This window comes from Pelecanus crispus, chromosome 3 (assembly GCF_030463565.1).
Source record: "Pelecanus crispus isolate bPelCri1 chromosome 3, bPelCri1.pri, whole genome shotgun sequence".
NCBI lineage: Eukaryota > Metazoa > Chordata > Aves > Pelecaniformes > Pelecanidae > Pelecanus > Pelecanus crispus.
In genome coordinates, this window is record NC_134645.1 from 102,046,662 (window position 1) to 102,070,601 (window position 23,940).

The window sequence follows — 23,940 nt, forward strand, 5'->3', positions numbered from 1 at the left end:
TTGATCTTATGTTGATACCTTTGTAAGTTTAAAAGCTCAGCCTTCGCAGTGTATTAGCTTTCTTTATCAGGTAAGCTCTAAGAGTTACTTGCTGCTAAGCCTAGATATGCATTTACTTATAATGGAATAAATTGGTTTTTATTAAATGGTAATCAATATATAAGATTTGAAGTGGTCATACCTTGGTTTGAAAGCTGTCTAAAAGCCCCTGTTTTTTATTTTCAGAACAGTCATATCCCAAGGACCACATACAAATGTGTTTCAAAGTATTTGAGTTAGGTTTAATGCCATTTATAACACAAAAACTGTTTTTCATATCTACTTACACTTTCTAATGTCAGTTGTATTTAAATTCTATTGTTTCTGTCCCTCCTAATGCTCAAAAACAAATGACAGAAGGGACGTAAGAATGCAGAGAGGCAGAACAGAACTATAAATTTATAAAACAAGGAGTAAAAATGAAGGAAAGTGAGAGCAAACAAAAATTTAAGAAATTATTGAAGTGATTGTCATATCCTAAGAAGTGTTAACTTCATTAACACTCGTAATAAAGCATACAATTTATTGCAATTTTGGGAAACTTAGGAAAGCTGCTGACATTAAGGTGTTGGTTTATGACTTGCAAACACTTACCAGTAACATGCTTACTGCTAGTTGTTTTCTAATTGCTCAGAATCATTTAGTTAATAGAGTGCCTGCCTCTGCAGTCATGAAGCATCATTTATATCTAATTATGCTATCTGAACACAAACAAACTGAACACTATGGTATTGTAGTGTTTACAGAAAAACCCATCAGTATGTGAAATACTTGCAATATTCTTAAATATTCTTTAAGTTGAATGTTTGTCTGACTTAGGAAAAAGGGTACCTTGTGCAAACGGATGTATGTGGGATTTGATTTACTGGATATCTAGGTGCTTTCATGGGTTTATGTTTTCCACCTAAATTTCAGTTTGAAGGTAAACTCATATTTTTTTATAACTTTTCTTTTTTGGTGGTGCCACCATCACTCCATATGGTATTATATGCTTAATAAATATTTGGAAAGTTTTCAGCACAAAATAGATTATTTTACCAAACATATATATATATTTAACCTTACAGCTCCATTTTTCTACCTCGGTGTCTACAGAGTTAGGCCCATGTCTATATAATTTGTGTCTCTGAAGTCTCAAGGCCTTGAACCTCTGAAGTCTCAAGCCTTGCTGAGTACAAAATCATCCAAAGCTCATCCAAGCTGTATCCTGTGTCATGAAGCTGATTCCACTCTCTTTATTCTCTCCATTGGAGATACATCAACCTGCTCCACTAGTCATTGTGCTCCAACTGGTTATGACCACAGTAACTCTGTAAACTGCTCTTGTCTTTACTGGGTTCTACTCTTCAGCAGGTATACACATCACATGTAAAAATGTGCCCACTTGAAGCTGCCAGCAGGAGAGTTCTTAAAAACATCTTCAAGCTTTTCTTCAATGCTTGAGTTTTACAGACTAAAACATCAAGCCCACTCACCTTAGATGCACATAGGTATAGTTATTCTGTCCAGAATTTTTACATAGTAAATGTATATTTCTTCCAGTTTATGTTGTAACCACTTTTTTTTTTTTTAAGTGAAATGCCTATAAGCACACCCAAGTATAAAGTTAAACAGATTCTAAACTGTGCCAGTATTCCCTGTGTCTAGTTGCCTTTTTTCCCAGTATAATATTCTTTCCATTATTTCATAGGCGTTCATCTTTGTGGTCCTCCTTCCCATATCTGGGAGAAGGTGTTCCCTTCAGTATTTTTTTTTTTTTAATATCCTATGTAGCCAGTGGAAAAACAAAGCTATCTGCAGAAAATTAGGTAAGCTTTCAGTGAACAGAATCATTCTCTGCATCCCTTATTCCACTGAGCATAGGAGAATCCCAGGATTATTACAGTTACTATCCGGTTCTAAATTGTCATGGTTTAATCCCAGTCAGCAACTAAGCACCATGCAGATGCTCGCTCACTCCCCCTACCCCGATGGGATGGGGGAGAGAATCGGAGGAGTAAGAGTGAGAAACACTCCTGGGTTGAGATAAGAACAGTTTAATAACTGAAATAAAATAAAGTAAAATAGTAGTAGTAATAATAACAATATTATAATAATAATAATATACAAAGCAAGTGATGCACAATGCAGTTGCTCACTACCCGCTGATCGATACCCAGACAGTTCCTGAGCAGCAATCACTGCCCCCCGGCCAACTCCCCCCAGTTTATATACTGAGCATGACATCATATGGTATGGAATAGCCCTTTGGTCAGTTTGGGTCAGCTGTCCTGGCTGTGCCCCCTCCCAGCTTCTTGTGGACCTGGCAAAGCATGGGAAGCTGAAAAGTCCTTGACTAGCATAAGCAGTACTTAGCAACAACTAAAAACATCAGTGTGTTATCAACTTTCTTCTCATACTAAGTCCAAAACACAGCACTATGCCAGCTACTAGGAAGAAAATTAACTCTATCCAAGCTGAAACCAGGACACAAATCCTAGGCTTTGACATTTGCGAATAGGATGAAAGGCCAAACTATATCTTCTCAGTAGATTTTGTTTAATATTTGTGGCCAAAGAGCTATACAGGTGGCCTTACAGCTCACTCATTAAGCTTTATCCATGGTGTCCTGGTTTTGGCTGGGATTTTTTTATTTTTTATTTATTTATAATAATATTTATTTATTATTATTATTATATTGTTATTATTACTACTAGTATTTTACTTTATTTTATTTCAGTTATTGAACTGTTCTTATCTCAACCCAGGAATTTTTCTCACTCTCGCTCCTCCGATTCTCTCCCCCATCTCACCGGGGCAGGGGGAGTGAGCGAGCATCTGCGTGGTGCTTAGTTGCTGGCTGGGGTTAAAGCACGACACATGGTTTTTCTCTCATGCATTATAATTAGATATTTGAAAAATAGAAGTGTGTGCATCAGTTTGTACATTTTTGAAGCAGTATGCCATCACTGTCATCTGTAGTTGATGTAGACTTTGGAAAACCTGTTCTGCTATCATTGTCTTGGTAGATCCCAAATTCCCATTACCCAGAGGGCATTCCATACAAAATGAAGCAAATACATTCTAATTGTCAAGGCAGAAACAAACCGAAACATAAGTACTGATAGAAAGTGTAAAGATCCTTCCGGAAGTGTTACACATACCTGTTCTGTGGTCTATCCTCCTTGTCTTTTGCTTCAGGTTCTGGAAAGCTAAGGTAGACACTGCAGACACTTCATTCTAATGACATGTTTTGTATTCACACACTGTCGCACCTTGAGGAGTAGGTGACGTGACTATTCTAATTTACTCAAAGGTACTTTGTTAATGTACTTATCTTCCTCTAAGTGGGGCATAAAGTTTTATGCTCTTTATTAGAGCCAAGAAAACATGCAAGATGTACACCACCTGGCTGCTAACAGGAGTTTTTGAATACACTGCCTCATGTGAAATATATCCGTGTACAACACATCACGAAAGAGTGAATGTTGTAAATACCATTATGGGGCTCTGTTGTGCAGAATGTATTTGAGTATATCTGTAAAGCTGTGCGTATGTATGCAAGGATGTGTCCCAATAATAAGATTAGTAAGATTCCTGACCTTCATTAGAGGTCTTGTGAGTCTAATTGGGTCAGTTGTATAGTTATATGTTGAAATCATATAGAAATATTTTGGTATTAATGAACCCATAGGATTTACAACCAGAAAAATACAGAAGAGTTTTTTCAAGATGACTAATATTTGATAACTGGAATGATAATGAAAGCATGGTCCCTGAAGGTTAACTTTTATGCTGTAGTTACATTTAACAGTGCAACATTTCTCAACAAGCAGTTTTGCAAACATAGACTGTAGTTACTTAGCTAAATAACCTATTTTAGTAGACAAACAGTCTCCCAAGAGTATGTTAAGAAAGGTTTGTACTTACCTTGATAGCACCAGTAAACTGTAATTGAGACTGTTAGGTTTGATTATGATCCAGATGTGAAATTTGTGGATGGGTTTTGCCATCATAAATCCCCTAAAAGATCACCATGGATTACAATGTGAAACCTGGAAGAGTTCCAGTAAAATACTCCTTAAAACAGAAAGGAATATACGAGATTGTGTGTTGTTAATGCATGTACTTTATACAAATTGCTTCCGCACAAAGTATATTTTATATGATGGTTATGCATAGTATAACACTTTGGAATGTTGTTTGCTTCAGGTGTCTTGCTGGATTTTCTGGACAGTTTTGTGAAATAGAAGTTAACGAGTGTAATTCATCACCTTGTCTACATGGCTCAACCTGTGAAGATCATATCAATGGATACACTTGTAAATGTCAACAAGGTAACTGACTTCTGAGAGAACAATCTTAAACAATGATAGTTTTGAATTGCCAGTGTTACTACTGAGAAAACTGGTAAATTATATCAAGCTTTGTTTATATATAACCTACAAGGTACAAAAAGATTAACTCTGACAAGCTTTTTGAATGACATCTAAAGAGAGTTAACTAGTCTAATAAGCATGTTAGAAAGACTTAAAACTAAAACCAGCTCATTAAGTGAGTTTGAAGAATTATCTAGAGCTAGGTTTATTATGTATGATCTTTACTAATGGAACTTACTGACCAAGCAATCAAGTAGGCACTGTATAGCAACTAGATAAGTTAATTAGCTACAGAATAAGATTGACTGAAAAGGAATTCTGAAGATTTTAATTAACATTTATTATTATTGTTGTTGTTGTCACACATACCCATGCTTAGGTCTGCTGGCTGGGATTAAAAGAAATTTTCTGAACAATTATAAATAGAATGAAAACAAGCACTTTCTAAAAAAAGTGGAAGCTGTTTTCTTATGCTAACATAGATCAACTTAAACAGGTCTTGTGACTTAGGAAAGTATAAGGGGTTTAGTATTTATACAAAAGCAAAGATCACAATCAGCCTGCATTGTCACGCAATCACTAATCTAATTGATTCAGGACTACTCACTGTCTCCCGTCATGTCTATTAACAAAGAGCTTTTTGTCAACATAAGTAGGGTATAAATAACTGCCTTGAAGCATACTTCTCTGAAATTCAGTTACTCTTAATTTAAGAATTATACTAGTACCTACCTCCTGAAACTTTAAATTTTTCAGTTTAAGTCTATGGTTTCCTATTGTACTGACCTGCACTGCTGAATACTTTCTTTGACAGTATTGATCCAAGATTTCTTAGTGATTATTTTAGAGATTATTTATATATATTCTGGAAGATAAATATTCTATTCACTCATGTTATCTTCATACATCTGATCTGCTTAGTCTCTTTGTGATGAGGTATGTTTGCCTTGTTGGTTTCCATTTACAAGCAATAAGATCTTGCTAAACTCTCCTGAAGTCAAGTGACCATATATGTATTACACAAAACTTTTCTGCAGTCTTTCTAGCGATCTGTTCATATAATTTTTACATAGATTTATGTCCATGCTTGTTCTTCATTAAAAAGAAAGCATGTAATTAATAGAATATTAACAAAAAAAACTAAAGTTGCTGGGGAAGGGGAAGCTCAATCCATCCCACTCCTACCAGTTTGATGCCAGTGCCAGCAATAGATGCCCAGAACCTGGAGAGGATCACAGGTCAGCAGGAGAGCACCTGAAGAGCAACAGAAAGGAATTCCAGCCACTCCAGCCAGTAAGTCAGCTTCATCAGAGGCCCAACTTAAATGCCTCTATGCAAACGCACATAGCGTGGGGAATAAACAAGAGGAGTTAGGGACGTGCACAAGCCTGCAGGGCTATGATCTTATTGGCATCACTCCTATGGCTGGAGTGTTGGAATGGAAGGATACAGGCTCTTTAGGAAGGACAGGCAGGGGAGACGAGGAGGGTGTGTTGCCCTCCATGTCAATGACCAGCTGGAGTGCATGCGGCTCCGCCTGGGGGTGGATGAGGAGCTGACTGAGACCTAATAGGTCAGGATTAAAGGGAGGGCAGGGACAAGTGACGTTATAGTGGTGGTCTGGTACAGGCCACCCAACCAGGAAGACTGAGCGGATAAGGTCCTCTATAGACAGGAGCAGCCTCACATTCACAAGTCCTGGTCCTCATGGGGGACTTCAACTATCCCAGTATCTGTTGGAGGGACAACACAGCAGGGCATAAGCAATCTGGGAGGTTCCAGGAATGCATTGATGATAACTTCCTTCTCCAAGTGATAGAGGAGCCAACAAGGAGACATGCTATGCTGAACTTTGGTCTCACCAACAAGGAGGGTCTGGTGGGGAATGTGAAGCTCAAGGGCAGCCTGGGCTGCAGTGACTATGAAATGGTGAAGTTCAAGATCCTTAGGGCACCAAGGAGTATGCACAGCAAGCTCACTACCCTGGACTTCAGGAGAGCAGACTGGCCTCTTCAGGGATCTTCTTGGTAGAGTACCATGGGATAAAGTCCTGGAGGGAAGAGGGGCCCAAGCAAGCTGGTTAATATTCAAGGATCACCTCCTGCAAGCTCAGGAGTGATGCATCCCAACAAAGAGGAAGTCAGGCAAAACCACCAGGAGGCCTGCATGGATGAACAAGGAGCTCCTGGACAAACTCAAACACAGAAATAAAACCTACAGAGGGTGGGAGCAAGGCCAGGTAGCCTGGGAGGAATACAGAGAAATTGTCCAAGAAGCCAGAGGTTGGGTGAGGAAAGCTAAAGCCCTGATAGAATGAAATCTGGTCAGGGACATCAAGGGCAAGAAGAAAAGCTTCTATAGGTACCTTAAGAAGGAAAGGAAGACTAGGGGAAATGAGGGAAGCCCCCTCCAGAAGGAAATGGGAGACCTGGTTACCTGGGATATGGAGAAGGTTGAGGTACTCAATTACTTTTTTGCCTCAGTCTTCACTGGCAAGTCCTCAAGCCACACTGCCCAAGTTGCAGAAAGCATAGACAGGGACTGGGAGAATGAAGAACCACCAACTGTAGGAGAAGATCAGGTTCGAGACTATCTAAGGAACCTGAAGGTGCACAAGTCCATGGGACCTGATGAGATGCATCTGTGGGTCCTGAAGGAACTGACAGATGAAGTTGCTAAACCACTATCCATCATATTCAAGAAGTTGTGGCAGTCTGGTGAAGTTCCTACTGACTGGAAAAGGGGAAACATAGCCCCCATTTTTAAAAAGGGAATAAAGGAAGACCTGAGAACAACAGGCCAGTGAGTCTCAACTCTGTGCCCAGTAAGAGCATAGAGCAGATCCTCTTGGAAACTATGCTGAGGCACATGGAAAATAAGGAGGTGATTGGTGACAGCCAACATGGCTTCACTAAGGGCAAATAGTGCCTGACAGATTTGGTGGCCTTCTACGATGGGGTTACAGCATTGGTAGATAAGGCAAAAGCAACCTGGACTTGTGCAAAGCATTTGACACTGTTCCACATGACATCCTTACGTCTAAATTGGAGAGACATGGATTTGATGGATGGACCACTCAGTGGATAAGGAATTGGCTGGCTGGTCACACTCAAAGAGTTGCGGTCAAAGGCTCAATGTCCAAATGGAGACCAGTGATGAGTAGCATTCCTCAGGGGTCGGTGTTTAATGTCTTTGTCAGCAATGTGGACGGTGGGATTGAGTGCACCCTCAGTAAGTTTGCTGATGGCACCAAGCTGTGCGGTGCAGTCAACATGCTGGAGGGAAGGGATGCCATCCAGAGGGACCTTGACAAGCTTCAGAAGTGGGCCTGTGCAAAACTCATGAAGTTCAACAAGGCCAAGTGCAAGGTCCTGCACATAGGTCAGGGCAATCCCAAGCACAAATACAGGCTGGGCAGCAAATGGACTGAGAGCAGCCCTGAGGAGAAGGACTTGGGAGTGTTGGTTGATGAGAAGCTCAACATGACCCAGCAATTGTGCACTTGCAACCCAGAAAGCCAACCGTATCCTGGGCTGCATCAAAAGGATCATGGCCACCAGTTAAAGGAGGTGATTCTCCCCCTCTACTCTGCTCTCCTGAGACACCACCTGGAGTACTGCTTTCAGCTCTGGGGTCCCCCAACATAAGAAAGACATGGACCTGTTGGAGCAAGTCCAAAGGAGGGCCACAAAGATGATCAGAGGGCTGGAACACCTCTCCTAATGAAGATGTCGGGGTTGTTCAGCCTGGACAAGAGAAGGCTCCAGGGGGACCTTATTGTTGCCTTCCAGTACCTGAAGGGGGCCTACAAGAAAGCTGGAGAGGGACTTTTTACTAGGGCCTGTAGTGATAGGACAAGGGGTAATGACTTTAAACTGGAAGAGGGTAGATTGAGATTAGCTATGAAGAAAAAATTCTTCACTATGAGGGTGGTGAGGCACTGGAAGAGGTTGCCCAGAGAAGTTGTGGATGCCCCTCCCTGTTCAGGGCCAGGTTGGATGTGGTTTTGAGCAACCTGGTGTAGTGGAAGGTGTCCCTGCCCATGGCAAGGGGGTTGTAACTAAATGATCTTTAAGGTCCCTTCCAACCCAAACCGTTCTGTTATTCTATGATTCTATGAAAATCAGATTCTATTTTACTTTTTTTTTTTCCTTCTGAAGTGTCCCTAGCGAAGTTTACAAAACTATATGTAACACATGAAAAAAAAAAAGTATGCAAGGTACTGAAGGAAGGGCTTGTGTGTGCGCACGCGTGTAATGAGAGTCAATACGGACAGTTTATTCATTTGTTTAATCGGTACTAAGGAATGATACCCTAATACATAAGACTTAAATGGAAGTAACTTTGGCTTATTAGAGCCTGATTAATTTTAGGCCTAACTTGCTGACAGATTAGTATTTTTATAGCAACTTTTTTTATGTCTAGGAGATACTCAATAATCCAGAAAGACACTATACTCCTGATGTATGAACCACTGAGTGAAAAATTTCTGGACTTTGCCATACAGAGGGTCAGAATTCATGATCATAACAGTCTCTTCTGATCTTAAAAGTCTGAGTCATGACCTATTTTCAGTACTATATATCTTCTTACCTCTCAGCACAGTTACACAATGGAAATTCCATGTGGATAAAACTGTATGTCCCCTCACTCTACCTGCTACCGCATATAACCATATACCACTTCACCAATACAGATGACTTAAAAACTTAAAAGATACGGGTTTTTATCATTACAGTGTCTCACACAGAATACATTGTCAAGTTCAAAATTTTTCTCCTTATTTTTAAAGCTAGTAATACTTTAAAATATTTGAATATAGACATTTAAAAATTGCTTGCCAGCCAAGGACTGTAGCTGCTGCCTCTATGGAACTGTACGTGGAAATGCTTGGTGTAAGTAGAAGCAGCTTCTCGGGGGCCTTGGAACTCACTCCTGCTGCTACCATAGTTTAAACAGCTTCCAACCCAAGCATAAACTGCCCTTCTTTTAATAATAGCATTCATAAATAGGGGTGAAAAATCTCTACGTTATTTCTCCACCAGGAAAAGAAACAGCGAATGAACAACACACATTAGGTATATACATCATGATTACATACCTTGGTTTTTTTTTTAATTAATCTGGTATTTTCAAATGTTATTTGAGTCTCTGAAACAGCTAAAGAGATGAGAACGTTAGGACTTGGAAAAGGAGTGAATTTGGAGAAGCAGGGGAAACTTTGGGAGGAATAGTTTTTTGGAAAGTTGCCCAACTGAAGGAAGGGATTAGAAGATAAAGAAAAAATATATTCCAGAGACAGAAAATACAAATGCTTGAAACGAATCTGCTTTTTTTGTGGGCTACTACTATTCACATATGATAGGTCTTGGATTTCTCTGCTAACCTTCACGTATAGAAATATGGAGATGGGATTGAGTATTTTGGGGTCTGTAAAGGCAACTAAGGGAAAGAACTTTCCACACGGCAGAAGGTCTGATATATCCAGCAACAGATCCACGGTTTAAATTTAATGAAATGGAAAAGGGATAGTGGCAAGACAGAAGTAGGAACAAGGCAGATGATTGCAGCTTTCCAAAAACCTCCAGAGAACAAAATGAGGCATGTGGTCACAGCCTGTGATACCAGAAAGGGGAAATTATTTAGCTCTGAAAAATCTATTCTGTAATGAATCATGAATTTTGTCAGCTATTGTCCCAGTAGCAGGCCCCATACCCTTAGAATAATAGATGCATGTTCGGGATCAGTGCCTGCAGCTGCAGGCTGTTCAGGTGCAAAAGCAGCACAGTAAACTGTATTCTAACAGCATCTCAGACAGCTCAAAAGCAACAACAGCAGCCATTGGAACTAATAGCAGCCTCACAGCTGAGGTCTTTAGCTGGGGCAGGCTGCAATTCTACCAGGGCAGCTAAAGCAGAACTGGAATGTAACTGTTTGGTCCATTTGACACATGCTCTGAGGCAAATGCAGGACAGGGGCAACTAGATTTGTGTCAGCTGAAGACTGCTGGGGTTTTTTGGGCTGTGGGAGTTAGTTTGTTTACAAATAGGAAAATTTAATCAGAGAAATAACAAATTTGTAATGGGTGACGGGAGTATCATGGCAGAAGGTCTGGTGTTCTTCAATAGCTAGCCATGTTTTACAAAATTCTGGGTTTGTATTTACCAAGCAAATGGGTTGCTTCCAGTTCAGCTTAGCCTCCAAGGAGCAAGTTCAAGACAGACTCAAACTACATGATCTAAAAACCAGCTTCCAGATCAGTTTTTGGCCTCTAATTTGTTGGTGTACATAGTGTAAAGGAGATTTTTATAAGAGTAATCCAAGTACTGAAGTATAAAAAGATGGTATTCTGATGGTATTAAAAACCAAACCTGTATTCGCTCAGAAGTTCTCCTCCACACTCTCTCAGAGTTTCTCTTTTAAACTTTTTCCCTTTATTTTATTTTGTGTAATTGTGACTATTTTCATCTGTCTAAACCTCCAGTTTTCCTTCCTCAGCATGGCAATAATGCACAAATTTAATGAACAGGATAAAAAGGTCTAAGATTAAGATAGGAAATGACATACTCTTTCAGTTTAAATTTTGGAATAAATATGGCTATGCAGATCTGGAATGAAATAAGAGGTTTTCAGGGAGCATTAAACTCTTGCTAGTGTACAAGAGAGATAACAATACAGATAATTCGGCAGGTAAAAAAGCAACCCATGACCCATCAAGTCAGTTAATTCAGTAATGTAAGCATATATTCACGTTTTACTCTTATTTGCTTACTTACATCTATACAGAAATAAAGTCAGCAAACACTAACTTCCCTAGTAGATGTTTAGTAGAGTATAATTGGTAAAGTCCACATAGTTTGGGTTGTGTTTGTTTATTGTTAAACTATTTCTTTTATTTTTCCTACTTTGAGAAACCGCAGCCCAAAACAGTTCGTACCTGTCCTATACTATAAATTTATATATATGTGAAGATTGATTATATTTACCTATAGATTTTTTTGATTGACAGTCAATGAATGGATTTAGATTTTAATGGGTCTTGGGTTTTTTTTTCCCTGACAGGATGGGAGGGCCTCCATTGTGAGCTGGATGTTGATGAGTGCATATCCAACCCCTGCATACATGGCATCTGTGTTCAGAAGGACCCCAGCTTTGGTTATTCCTGTTTTTGTAAGCCTGGATTTGTGGTGAGACGTTGACATTCTTTCTTCTCCTTCCCTTAACCTGGCTATTCATTGTTGCACAGAAAATACTGTATGTAATCCCTTTCCTTTTTAACCTCACTCAGATAAAACCTGGCCTTGCTGAAAAATATAATATTTTAGTAACTGTTCTTTGTTTATTTTGTTTGTTTGTTTTACTAATAGGAGCTCTAATATTCCAGAGAAATAGTTACCTAATATCCACAAAAAGTGGAAAAGTGTGAGTGTATATAATGGCTTTGTCAGTCGTCAGAGTACATTAGGATTTTTAAACACTTACTAATATTTTTTCACATACCAATTAATATTTTTACATACCAATTAATATTTTCACGTACTAAGGTAACTTATACTTGAAACTATTGCATACAACCAGATATTTTGAAAACAAGTTCCCTGAAACTAAATCAAACAATCCTTTGAATGCTTGACCCTGTGGGCTTTGGCCCTATATTTTATTCTCTCTGTTTAACATACTAAAAGAATCCTTTGAGGGTGGCTAAATGCCAGTGCTGTGTTCATCTAAGGTTGAAATTTCCATGCTGCCACCACCTTTTTATGCTACTTCGTTCCATATGTGAAGACATACAGTTGGTACCTACAATTTGAGCTTGTGCTCTACCTCATCACACTTCAGGTTTAACTTAATAGTGTCATTTAATGGTTTGGAGTTAGTAACAAGGAGAGGAAGGAGTACATGGGGTTTTAATTTTTTTTTTTCTTACTTCAGTAATTCTTATCTCTACAACTCCAAGCTTGAAATTATTATTTGGATGCCTTTTCTTTATAAATTATGACAGTGATGCTTATTTTAATATCTACGCACCGTTTATTTGGTGTATTTATGTGTGTAAAATAGAAGGAACAGATGATTGCAAGTAAGGTTGAGATTTACCTTCATAGATTCTGTGCAACCAAGTCAAGAAATGAGTAGCTTTTCAGACATTAGCCAGTTTCAGGGCTTCTTTCTACAGCAGAAGATTCTCATTTACAGTCAACGAGGGAAAAACTAACCAAGCAATAAAATGGAAAAGAAAGTTTTTCTGGAAAGTGAAAAAAACCTCTGTCTTCAGTTCTTGTCAGGCACCATGTTAATCTCTGTCCCATGCCCATTCTCTCAAGGGGATCCCCAGTACAGCTGGGGATGCTAGAACATGTCAAGGAGCACAAGTGTCAAGTGGGCTGCTCCACAGGGGAAGGCAGGGCAGGAGCCAAGCATAGCAGCAAGGTAGGCAGGGGCCATGACCTTACAGGCAAGGGGTCGAGTCCCACAGTACCTGAACAAAGATAGTAAAGCAAGACCAGTGATGGTGGTCACCATCCAAAAAAATTCTTCCAGAAGGCCAGGTACTGCCAGGCAAGTCCATGATCACAAGGCAGATTTAAGGTTAAACTAGGAAGTCAAGGCAGCAAGACAAGGACAGGATCGGCAAAGTACTGGGCTTACTGTAGCAGGCTTTAGCTTTATTGTAAGCTTAGTCAAAGATCAAGGGCAAGAGACTGAGCTTAAATGCAGCTTCTGAGCTCAGGTATGAATGCCCCAGATGAGACATCTCACACATCTTTCTCATAGCTTATCTCTTTTCACTGCAGGCTGATCCAAGGTTGCACACCTGCACCATATCAGAGTTGACCTTGAGCACAGGGAGCTAAACCTGTGAATGTGAAGGAAAAGGTTGTAGAGCTGGATTGAAGAAAATTATGAGGCTGATCAAGGCCTTGACAATAATATGTTCAAGTCTAAAATACCAGAAAATTGTTGTGTTAAAGCTATCATCACAGGACATTTCTAAGTCCTTCTTCGCACACCCCCCTAAACATTCAGAGTGGAACTTGCAATTCTAATCAAACTTCAGACCAAGTGTTCCGTCATTAGTAGTAAATGAGGAATGACCTGTCTTCTTTTTGTGGTATAAACATGGCACCAGATAATGCAAGTGTTACAGATTACCTTTATAGGTAACTGAAACTGCCATATTTTCAGGAAGTTTATATCCACTTCCAGAATAAGAGGTTATGGGTTCCCTGAGTCTGCATCCATATTAGCCACAATCCAAAATGTAGAGAAAGGATTCAATGCAACCTCTTTAGCCTCAATATAACCATAAGTTTTTCTTAGACTCAGAGGACTTCTTATATCTGAAACCAGCAGTGGGAAGGCATCCCTGGGTTTGTTGGGTTTTTTGGTTTTTTTTTTTTTTTTGGCTAGGCCTTACTCCTGGTGTTAATTTAAATGAGAAGAAGTAGAATACCCCTGCATTCTACATTTAGAGACTACCGGTTTCACCAACTTCTCCATTGTTCTTCCCCTATTTGCTTACAGTGCAGAATCATCATTCTGAGACCAGTAGGTTCTTTATTTATGTAGGATATCCCTATATAAATCCACATAGAAAGGATCATGTGGAGGCAGAGATTTTCTCTAAATAAAGTAATAGAGGGAGGAAAAAGGTCAGTTTGAATGTGGCAGTGGATTAGTATTTCACCACAGGTCAGTTCTCTGGTGTAAAAATACTAATGTGGCCAACTTACACAAGTATTGTATCTTCTGTGAAGAAAACAGGGGGGAAATGAGGAAAATTATAAAACACTCATTGGAGTGGATTATTTGATTCTGTGAGCTGTGCCAAGTTCTTTCCTTCACACAGCAGCCAGTGCTAGAGCTAACATTTGTCCTCTTAAGAACATAACACAAAGACATTTTATTTTTACAGATACTTTAAAGCATTCAATGTTTCAAATTGATGATGGAAAGTTTTAAATACACTCGTGTTCATTTAAGTCAAGATCTTAATTTGTTTCAGCAAGTAAAGTAGCTTAGTAAGTCACTTTCAAGATGATGTTGGATAGCCTAATAGTTGAGGTTGGAAAGGACCTCAGGAGATCATGTAGTCCAACTTCCTGCTCAAAGCAGGGTCAGCTACAGCAGGTTGCCCACAACCACATCCAGTTGGGTTTTAAATGTCTCCAAAGGATGGAGACTCCACAACCTCTCTGGGCAACCTGTTCCACTGCTCAGTCACCCTCACAATGAAAAATTGTTTCCTTATATTCAGAAAGATTTTCCTGTATTTCAGCTTTTGCCCATTGCCCCTTCTGTCAGTGGGCACCACTGAGAATAGTCTAGCTCTGTCTTCCTTGTAGCCTCCCATCAGGTATTAATAAACATTGATGAAAACCCAGATGCTAAGCATTCTGTTTTTCAGGTTAAACAAATTCCAGCTCTCTTAGCGTCTCCCATATGAGAGATGCCCCAACCTTTAATCGTCTCTTTTGGCCCTCTGCTGTTCTCTCTCCAGTTGGTCTGTATCTCTCTTGTACTGGGAAGCCCAGAACTGGATGCAGTGTTCCAGATGTAGCCTCACCATTATTGAATAGATGTGAAGGATCACCTCGCTCAGCCTGTTAGGTTTTCCTAATGCAGCCCAGGATTTTACTCATCTTCTTTGGTACAAGTGCACATTGCTGGCTCATGCAACTTGTCATCCACCAAGACCCCTAGATTCTTCTCTGCAAAGCTGCTTTCTAGTGTGTCAGCCCCAAGTATGTACTGGTGCATGGTGTTACTCCACCCCAGTTACAGGAGTTTGCATTTCCCTTTACTGAGTTTCCTGAGGTTCCTCTTGGCTCACTTTTCCATGCCTCTTGAGGTCAGTATAAACGGCAGCAAACTCATCTGGCATATCAACCACTCCTCCCAATTTTGTATCATGTGAAAACTTACTGAGGGTGCACTCTGTCCTGTCATCCGTTACTGAAGAGCTTAAGTAGTATTAGACGTAGTATGAACTCTTGGGGTACATCATTAATGACCGGCCTCCAGCAGGACTTCATGCTGTTGATCACTGAACACACTCCTTTGAGCCTGGCAGTTCAGCCAGTTTTCAGCCCATCTCACTGTCCATTCATCTAGTCCATACATCGCCAGCTTGTCTGTGAGGATGTTATGGCAGAGAATGTTGAAAGCCTCACTAAAGTCAAGATTAGACAACATCCACTGTTCTCCCCTCATCCACCAAGCCAGTCATCTCATCATAGAGGGTTATTGGGTTGGTAAAGCACTATTTCCCCTTCATAGCTCCATGTCAGCTATTCCTAATCACACTCTTGTCCTTCCTCTGCCTAGAAATGGTTTCCAGGTGTCATTGCTCCATCAGCTTCCCAGGAGTTGAGTGAGATGAGGCTGACTGGCCTGTAGTTCTCTGGATCTTCTTTCTTGCCTTTCTTGAAGACAGGAGTGTCATATGCTTTCTTCCAGTCACCAGAAATTTCTTCCAGTTACTGTGACTATTTGCCCACTATTCTGTAGAATCTGTATTTTACCATAAGGGCTTGGTACCTTGAAAATGGATTTTAATAATGCATTAAATCTGACTAAATTGACTGACAGACTGTCCTATGAAGGAACAGACTAGCCCATAAGAATTCATACAATTTTTTTGTAGGGTGCTTTTTAGAGAGTACAATGGGTACACTTGATACTTCCCCACAGTCCATAGCAACTCCTTTCTTTTTGTCTTCAAAAGCAGGTTGGCATTCAAAACAGGGTCAGGTGATGATGAAGGATATTTCAGTTGAGGGACACAGTCTTTTTATATGGAAAACAGTCAGACCCTCATGTTAAAATAGTCTCATTTTGTTCATGAAGTATTTATACTTACCCTACATGAACAACTCTAATGGAGATCAGTTACACTATTTTTTTAGTATTTATTTCTCTAAAAAAATCTGAGCACCAAATAAAACCATCAGAGAAGCAGCTTAAAATCAGTATGAAGAAATTATTTTTTCACTCAGTGCAAAATTCATTGGTACAGTCAGTGTTGCATGGTACTGTGGAGACCAAAGATATAAATAAGCCCAAAAATGGGTTACAGGGAGGATAAGTTCATTGTTATTTAAATTACTCTTCTGAATGTTACCCTGGCTTAGGGAGTCTTTGAATTACTCATTGCCAGAAGTTGGAATGGTGTATTTGGTGAATTATCAGATGCAAACTCTGCTTTTTCTTCCTGTATTCTTCCCCAAGTATTCATTAATAGCTCACTGATGATGGAGCTAGATAGATATGTGACCCATGGGGACAGCATTTCTATTAGTACATAGCTTGGGTGTTAACTGTACAGTACGTTGTAGAACAAGGCCTTACAGAAGAAAAAGTAACAAACCTCTGAAGAAGCAGGAATTTAAGGTGTATTGTCTTTGCTTTTATTCCATTATTCACTGTCCCGTTTTCAGTCCCTCAGATTCCACTATGCTTTGGGAAGTCCACAGTAGAGAAAGAAAACATGGAAAAAAAAAATGCAGAAAAACGTTTAACATACCTATCTTCAGTATGAAAGATACGGAGTTACGGTCTAAATATCTCAAGATGTGTATTTGGTAGGCCCCTGGTGGGTTCTGGTTCCTAACCATGAGTAAGTGTGGGGTGGAAACAGTGGAAGGCCCAGAGAAATAAGTATTCAAGGAACTCCAGCTACAGTCTGTGTTAAGTAAACCTGTAGTCTATGTATGTAATGTTATCTGAAGTATGGATCATAAAGTATGGATCATGAAGTTTCTCATAAATTTTGAGAAGAAAAGCATAGCCAGTGGTATATGGAACAAATGTTTACTTTTTAAATGGAAACCTCTGTAGACATATACCTACTTTTAAATACAAATCTTCAGCATCTGCCTGCATGGAAACTGTTAAAGCATTTACAGACACTTTCAAGGCTATCAAATTTGTCTCTGACTATTTAATGTACCCTTCATGCACAGTGGAGGTTATCCACATCTGCTTTGTTTCTACGAGTCATAAAATCATAATCAAATGCTCCTCACCATTACATGTAGTAGTAATTGCACTAATTTGTCACAGTGAAAGTCAGAATGAAATGTAAGTTTTACAGGATTAAGAAAGATTATTAGGCAGAAATCTTATTGAAACTGATCATTTGTGCTATCTGTGGAATTAGAAGAGAGCAAGGAGGAAATGGGTTTTTATCATTTTATGGAAATCTGACATATAAATTGGCCTGCCATTCCTTCGTGCTTTGGAACACTGATACAGTGAGTGATTTTATAAGATGCCATGAATTTACCAGATAGCTCATCTGCTTGCCAAAACAAATTAAGAACTTGATTGAAACAAGCATGGATGTATCTAAATCATTCAAAAAAATCTCAGTTTAACCTCTTCCATTTTAAACACTGAATTATTTAAACTACTTGTAAGAAAAGTAATTTCAGTTTCTATGTCCACGTTTTTGCCTCTTTTTCTCTTGCACCTCCTATTGTTTCTTAATATCATAAATGAATTTAATAGAGTTGATAGAGATCTCAGAAAATGTAAGTAGCTTCAAGTTCTGTGTAAATAGCCAGACAGGTAGAAAAGAGAGACTATTTAAGCATCCTGTCTGAAGGAAAGTGTTCAATGAGCTCATGCTTATCGGGCAGTAGAGAATTTACTTGAATTTTCTTACATGTGCCCCAGTTGCAGGAGAAGCTTCAGCTGGAAATCATATGTTATGTTAAACATGGCACACTTTACAGGGTATCAGGCTTAAGTAGTTTATAGTATTCAAAGAACACATTTCTTCATTGCATCAATATGATTTGCACTGAGAATTTAATTTCTGCGGCTAACATCATAATACCTCAACATCATTAAAACATTTATGATACCAGTTAAGTGGTTTTCACAATATTTTCCTTGGGGATACTAGTATTATATTAATTTTTCACCACTTCCCCCAGTATTCTAAGTGCAAACAAAACCACAGAAGTATAAAATAATGATGGAACGGAATGCATGCGTTGAAACATTACAAGATCCTTGTGTATTGTTTGCCATCTAAATGCTGTTTCAGACAATAGCAAGCCTTTTCTGGATGTAGCAGGTGATTTGGGGTACAATTTGAGATGCAGATACCTAAATTCATGTAGGTGCCTGTCTGTGCACTGAGTACCTATATTCACATTATTCTAAATGGAGACCTAGTTGATATGGTCATTGCAGCCTAAAGGATTGTTTAACTGCCCAGACATCTAAAGCCTAAACCTGGGTCTTCAGTGCCGTTTTGAGGTTTGCCCAGCTTCCTGCTACGATGCAGAAGGCTGTGAGTTTTCTACAGATTCTGTGTTACATCTGCCAACACCATCTAGCTGCCTCAGAGATACGAGAGCATCCCAAAATAATTTGGTTTCCAAATCCAGTCCTGGGTCTATATTAGGGTAATTGATGGGTCTATATTAGGGTAATTGATTAGCTTCTGGAGCTTTCTTGACTTTCTTGACTAAAAGTGTGATTTGGTTGCCTAACCATAAGCACCTAATGCTATTTGAAACTGCCTATAGAGTATTTGCTATACCTTCATATGGCAGTTAGAATGATATAGGACCTCTGTGAAACCTACAGCTCCTGGTTTGTCATCTGGGACTCAGACAGGATACCCAGCAATTCCAAAAGTAGTACTAGACACCCATATTTAAGCAGTGAACTCGCTCAGAATCTGTACTGACTTTAATGGGAGTTTAGACTCCTAGCGTGCTTGTAGTTACTATGTGACATCTAAATATGAATGTATCAGTATTAGACAAAATCCCAAACTTTATGTCTGTGTTGTTAAATGAAGAAACAGAGAACATTTCCAGACACTGAAGCTCACTGAATGATGTGTATACCTAGATGTAGCCATACAGATGTAGATATCATGAACTTGTTACTCCAGGTCTGGTGTGGTTTTGATATGAGCCAATGAACACTTCCACAAATAATTCTAACTCATCCCTGAGATAATTATACCTTCTTCTTATCAACAAATGACCCTGAAGACACCTGTTTCACAGACTTAGTCAGATTCAAATATTGACCCCACTGCTAGTTTTTCATTTTCAGACCCTTTCTGGGCTGGCTTTATGGAATTTTCAGCTGACAGAATAAAGTTTGCTAATACATAAGAAGTAAGTTTTGATTTCTCCAGAATTTATGTTTCTTCTGTCTTTGTGTCTGTTCTGGTTTCAGCTGGGATAGAGTTAATTTTCTTCCTAGTAGCAGGCATAGTGCTGTGTTTTGGGTTTAGGAGGAGAATAATGCTGCTAACACACTGATGGTTTAGTTGTTGCTAAGTACTGCTTATGCTAGTCAAGGACTTTACAGCTTCCCATGCTCTGCCAGGTCCACAAGAAGCTGGGAGGGGGCACAGCCAGGACAGCTGATCCAAACTGACCAAAGGGCTATTCCATACCATATGACGTCATGCTCAGTATATAAATTGGGGGGGTTGGCCGGGGAGCAGCCATCGCTGCTGAGGGACTGGCTGGGCATTGGCCAGCAGGTGGTGAGCAATTGCATTGTGCATCACTTGTTTTGTATATTCTTTTATCTTTGTTATCATTATTATTACTTTCTCTTCCTCTGCTGTCCTATTAAACTGCCTTTATCTCAACACACGGGTTTTACTTTTTTTTTTTTCTGATTCTCTTCCCCATCCCACCGGAGCGGGGGGAGGGTGAGCAAGCAGCTGTGTGATGCTTAGTTGCTGACTGGGGTTAAATCATGACAGTGTCAAAAAAAAAAAAAAAAAAAAGAACACAGAACAATTTCACAGTAGTTAGAGGTAATATTGAAAATTGAGATTTATGCACTGCACCAGCTACCTTCTAGAAGTTCTCTTTACAGTTTTGCATTATTTTCTGAGCTTCTTATGACATCTATTAAAAGAAGGCAGGAAACTGAGCTGGCAAATTAAAAGCCTCAGGAGGAGATCAGGCTTACTCCTTTTATTCAAAAGAGAGGGAAACATCTCCCTCTAGCTGGCATTCTTTATTTTGAAAATAGGACTTGGATGCTTAAGATATCCTTCTAGTAGCCAAAAGGTGATTGCAGGATATTCTTCACACCTAACCACCAGTGGTTTCGGGGTTCCAAGGCCTGACAGTATGGTTGGCCTCAAGGCTATCTCTGTCAGCAGTTGTCTAAAGCAGCAGATGGTAAGACGCAGCAAAAGAGCTAAAACTGTGGTTATGTTACATAGCCTGGAAATGGTGATGAAAAAATGATGAACAAGCCCATTCAAAAAATCCATAGATTATTACCAAACCTAATGCGTGGTTATGTGCCAGACAGTATGTTGTCAGAGATGCATATCTTTCAGGGATGACACTGCATATTTTAAATGGCTATCCAGATATGTAGGATCCTTCTAGGTTAGCTAAGTTAGCTGTATCTCTTCACATAGTCCATTAGTTCATTACAACAGAAGTGAAAATAAAATGAACCCAGCCTGGCTTCAGCATATATTTATTTCACACTTCAAGAATGCATTTAATTCACATAATTATTGCTGTAAAAGAAATGCGTTATTTCTTGCCTTTTTTACAGACCACTGAATATGAACATTTTCAATTTATTACTAGGAAGGATGTTTCAGGCTTCCCATGAATTGTTAGTCTCGATAAAAAGTAAAAAGTGAATGCCAGGTCCAATTTGAGACTGATGCTACATTTTTTCTTTTCTAAAAGCTGTCTGTGAACTTAGTGTATTAACAAGGTGGTATATGAAGATTTGGTAACAACAGGCAACAAATACTGAGCTATGGTGTACAAAAAGAAAGAAAATTAACTTGACAGTCAGAATATACTTTAGGTTTTTAGACAGCTAAGTCTTCTGTTTTCTGTATAACTATATGCTAACTGAAGGTGATTATTTTAACCACTTTTTATTACTGGTGACTATACTATCTTTGATACTTTGCAATTACAATTTGTGGGGAAATTATTTTTATCGATAATTTGTAATACTAAGTCAGAGTCAAAATATCATTTAGTTAAAATTTAAAATACACAACTATACTACTGAGTTAAGCAATATTTTCCACATGATTAGATTTGCTTTTAAAAGTGTGGACAGCATAATATAAGCAAACAACTTTTTAGAATCAAAGGAAAGCAATAATTTGAACTAATGTGACTATGAAATTCAAATTGCCTTCAAAAATGGCTTTTTTTAAAATTCTTTTTCAGGGACGAAGCTGTGAGCTTAATTACAATGATTGCCTTATACAGTCCTGCTCCACTGGGTTTCTTTGTGTTGATGGAATAAACAATATCACCTGTTTACCTACTATCCCCCAAAGCAAGAAAACTGTTACTGAAGTGGCTGAAGAGTTTCCTGCTGAGATTTTAGACAATGACCTTCCGTCAGCCCTGGCTGTGTCTATGGAACTTTGGTCTAAACATGTTTCTCCTGATTTTCATACAGGACAGGTGTCCCAAGGTAAGTAGAAAAAACTTCTGAGTAATGCATATATCAACCTTCATTCCTTGTTAGTGCTTTTTAAATGGTAAGAATATTCAAAATGTGTTCATTTCCTTAAGAATGTTGTTTTCTGCTTCCTGTACTACTTTCTATTCTTTTTATTTAATCCATCATCCTTTCTTAATTGCCCTTACATGTAACTGGAAAATGACTCTTTTTCTCTCAAAATATTTTTTCCCAGCATCTTACACATCTGGTAAGGTAATCTGCACTTTCTCTTAGCTTGGTTTTCAGTTTGCTTTGCTAAAGTGTACAATTTTATATGCCTCATATTGTGTTCAGCTCTCTTTGACCCTGATGCCAATCTTCCCTTCTTCCTTGGCTAGTCAGCAGCAGAAAGAGAATTTGCCTTACTCCATGGGGACTTTGTTTTTTCTTTCCTAGATCACAACTTTTCTGAGTGCTTCCTTTTCTGTGCATCTAGATGTTTTTTCACTAAAAATATCTGGAACAAGCCTCTCAACATCTCTGCCATTCTAACTGTTTATAGTGATGTTTTTGGGAAGCTAAAAAACTGCCTATGCTGTTACTTATAAAATATTTGAAGAAAAGTCAACTTAGTGTTGACTTAGTGTTGTAGAAGTGCAACATTTTATTTTGAAGATTGTAGCTTCATTGTGGCTTGTTCATTTTACTAAAGCTAGGTATTATACAGATAGCATGTGTATAAGGCATCCTCTTCACAGTTAGTTTCAGATTTTTTTCCTCATATAGTCTTTCAGAGTAATTACTTGTATAAGAAATAAGCCAGCAGTCCTGTTTTTTAATTTGGGTAAATGGGTTTTACTGAACATTTGATTTCTGTACAGCCTAGTCTTTTGGGGCTATACCTAAGCTTTTGTTGCATTCTTAATAGGTAATATTCCTTCTTGAAGTAAGTAATGGCACTGAGTGAAATGGAGTTAGTAAATGCAGTTACATCTTCCAAAATATCATGTCAGCTAGTTTGCTGATGTTCTCAATGGATAAGATTTTATATTGATTCACAGTAGCAGTTGGATTTAGAAAATTTAATACTTCTGTTCTGAGCAGTGCCACTTGTTCTGATGCTGGCCCTCATAGGGAATATGAATAATGGGAAGGTTTGGATTTACTCAAATCTTGAGGTCACTAAAACCACTTCTATCTTTTTATTAAGAGTATGATTGTTGTGGTTTAGCCCCTGTCCGCAACCGAGCACCACACAGCTGCTCGCTTACCCTCCCCCTCAGTGGGATGGGGGAGGGAATCGGAAGGGCAAAAGTAAGAAAACTCATGGGTTGAGATAAGAACAGTTTAATAATTGAAATAAAATAATAATAATAACAATAAAAATTGTAATGAGAAGGAGAACAACAAGAGAGAGAGAGAAACAAAACCCAGGGAAAAAAACAAGTGATGCAACTGCTCACCACCTACCATCTGACACCCATCCAAGTCCCTGAGCAGCGATTTCTGCCCCCTGGCCAACTCCCCCCAGTTTATATACTGAGCATGACATCATATGGTATGGAATAGCCCTTTGCTCAGTTTGGGTCAGCTGTCCTGGCTGTGCCCCCTCCCAGCTTCTTGTGCACCTGGCAGAGCATGGGAAGCTGAAAAAGACCTTGACTAGTGTAAGCACTACTTAGCAACAACTAAACCATCAGTGTTATGTATTATCAGCATTATTCTCCTCTTAAATCCAAAACACAGCACTATGCCAGCTACTAGGAAGAAAATTAACTCTATCCCAGCTGCAACCAGGACAATGATTTTCAGAGTTGTGTTTGTCTGCTATATAATACTTTGGTAAGACTGAATGAAGTTTTGGTGGCCATGTAATTTGCTGCAGACTCAGTGCAGGGCCAAAGTTGTTAATTTGTAATTTTCTCTTTTTTGTTCTTTGTTTTTTCCCTACGTTTTTATCCTTAAAGGTCTGAAAAAGGCAGATATTTTCAGCTGTGGGATACTTCTGACCACTAATTTGGCTAAATTGAGCTATGGACTAGGAGGACTAATTGCCAATGGAGAGTCTTCAATAGTGTTCAGGATAGCAACCTCAACAGATGTTCTGTCT

The 23,940-nt window shown here is 39.0% G+C and overlaps 1 protein-coding gene across 1 annotated transcript in view; it reads left to right on the plus strand.

The window, feature by feature from the left end:
- The window catches only part of LOC104027713 (protein eyes shut homolog), a 961,671-nt gene that overhangs the window by 535,069 nt on the left and 402,662 nt on the right, over positions 1 to 23,940 (plus strand). Inside the window, exons 29-31 of the mRNA XM_075707654.1 lie at positions 4,231 to 4,355; positions 11,460 to 11,584; positions 21,608 to 21,860. Coding sequence (XP_075563769.1) covers positions 4,231 to 4,355; positions 11,460 to 11,584; positions 21,608 to 21,860 — 503 coding nt within the window. The remainder of the gene's footprint in view (positions 1 to 4,230; positions 4,356 to 11,459; positions 11,585 to 21,607; positions 21,861 to 23,940) is intronic.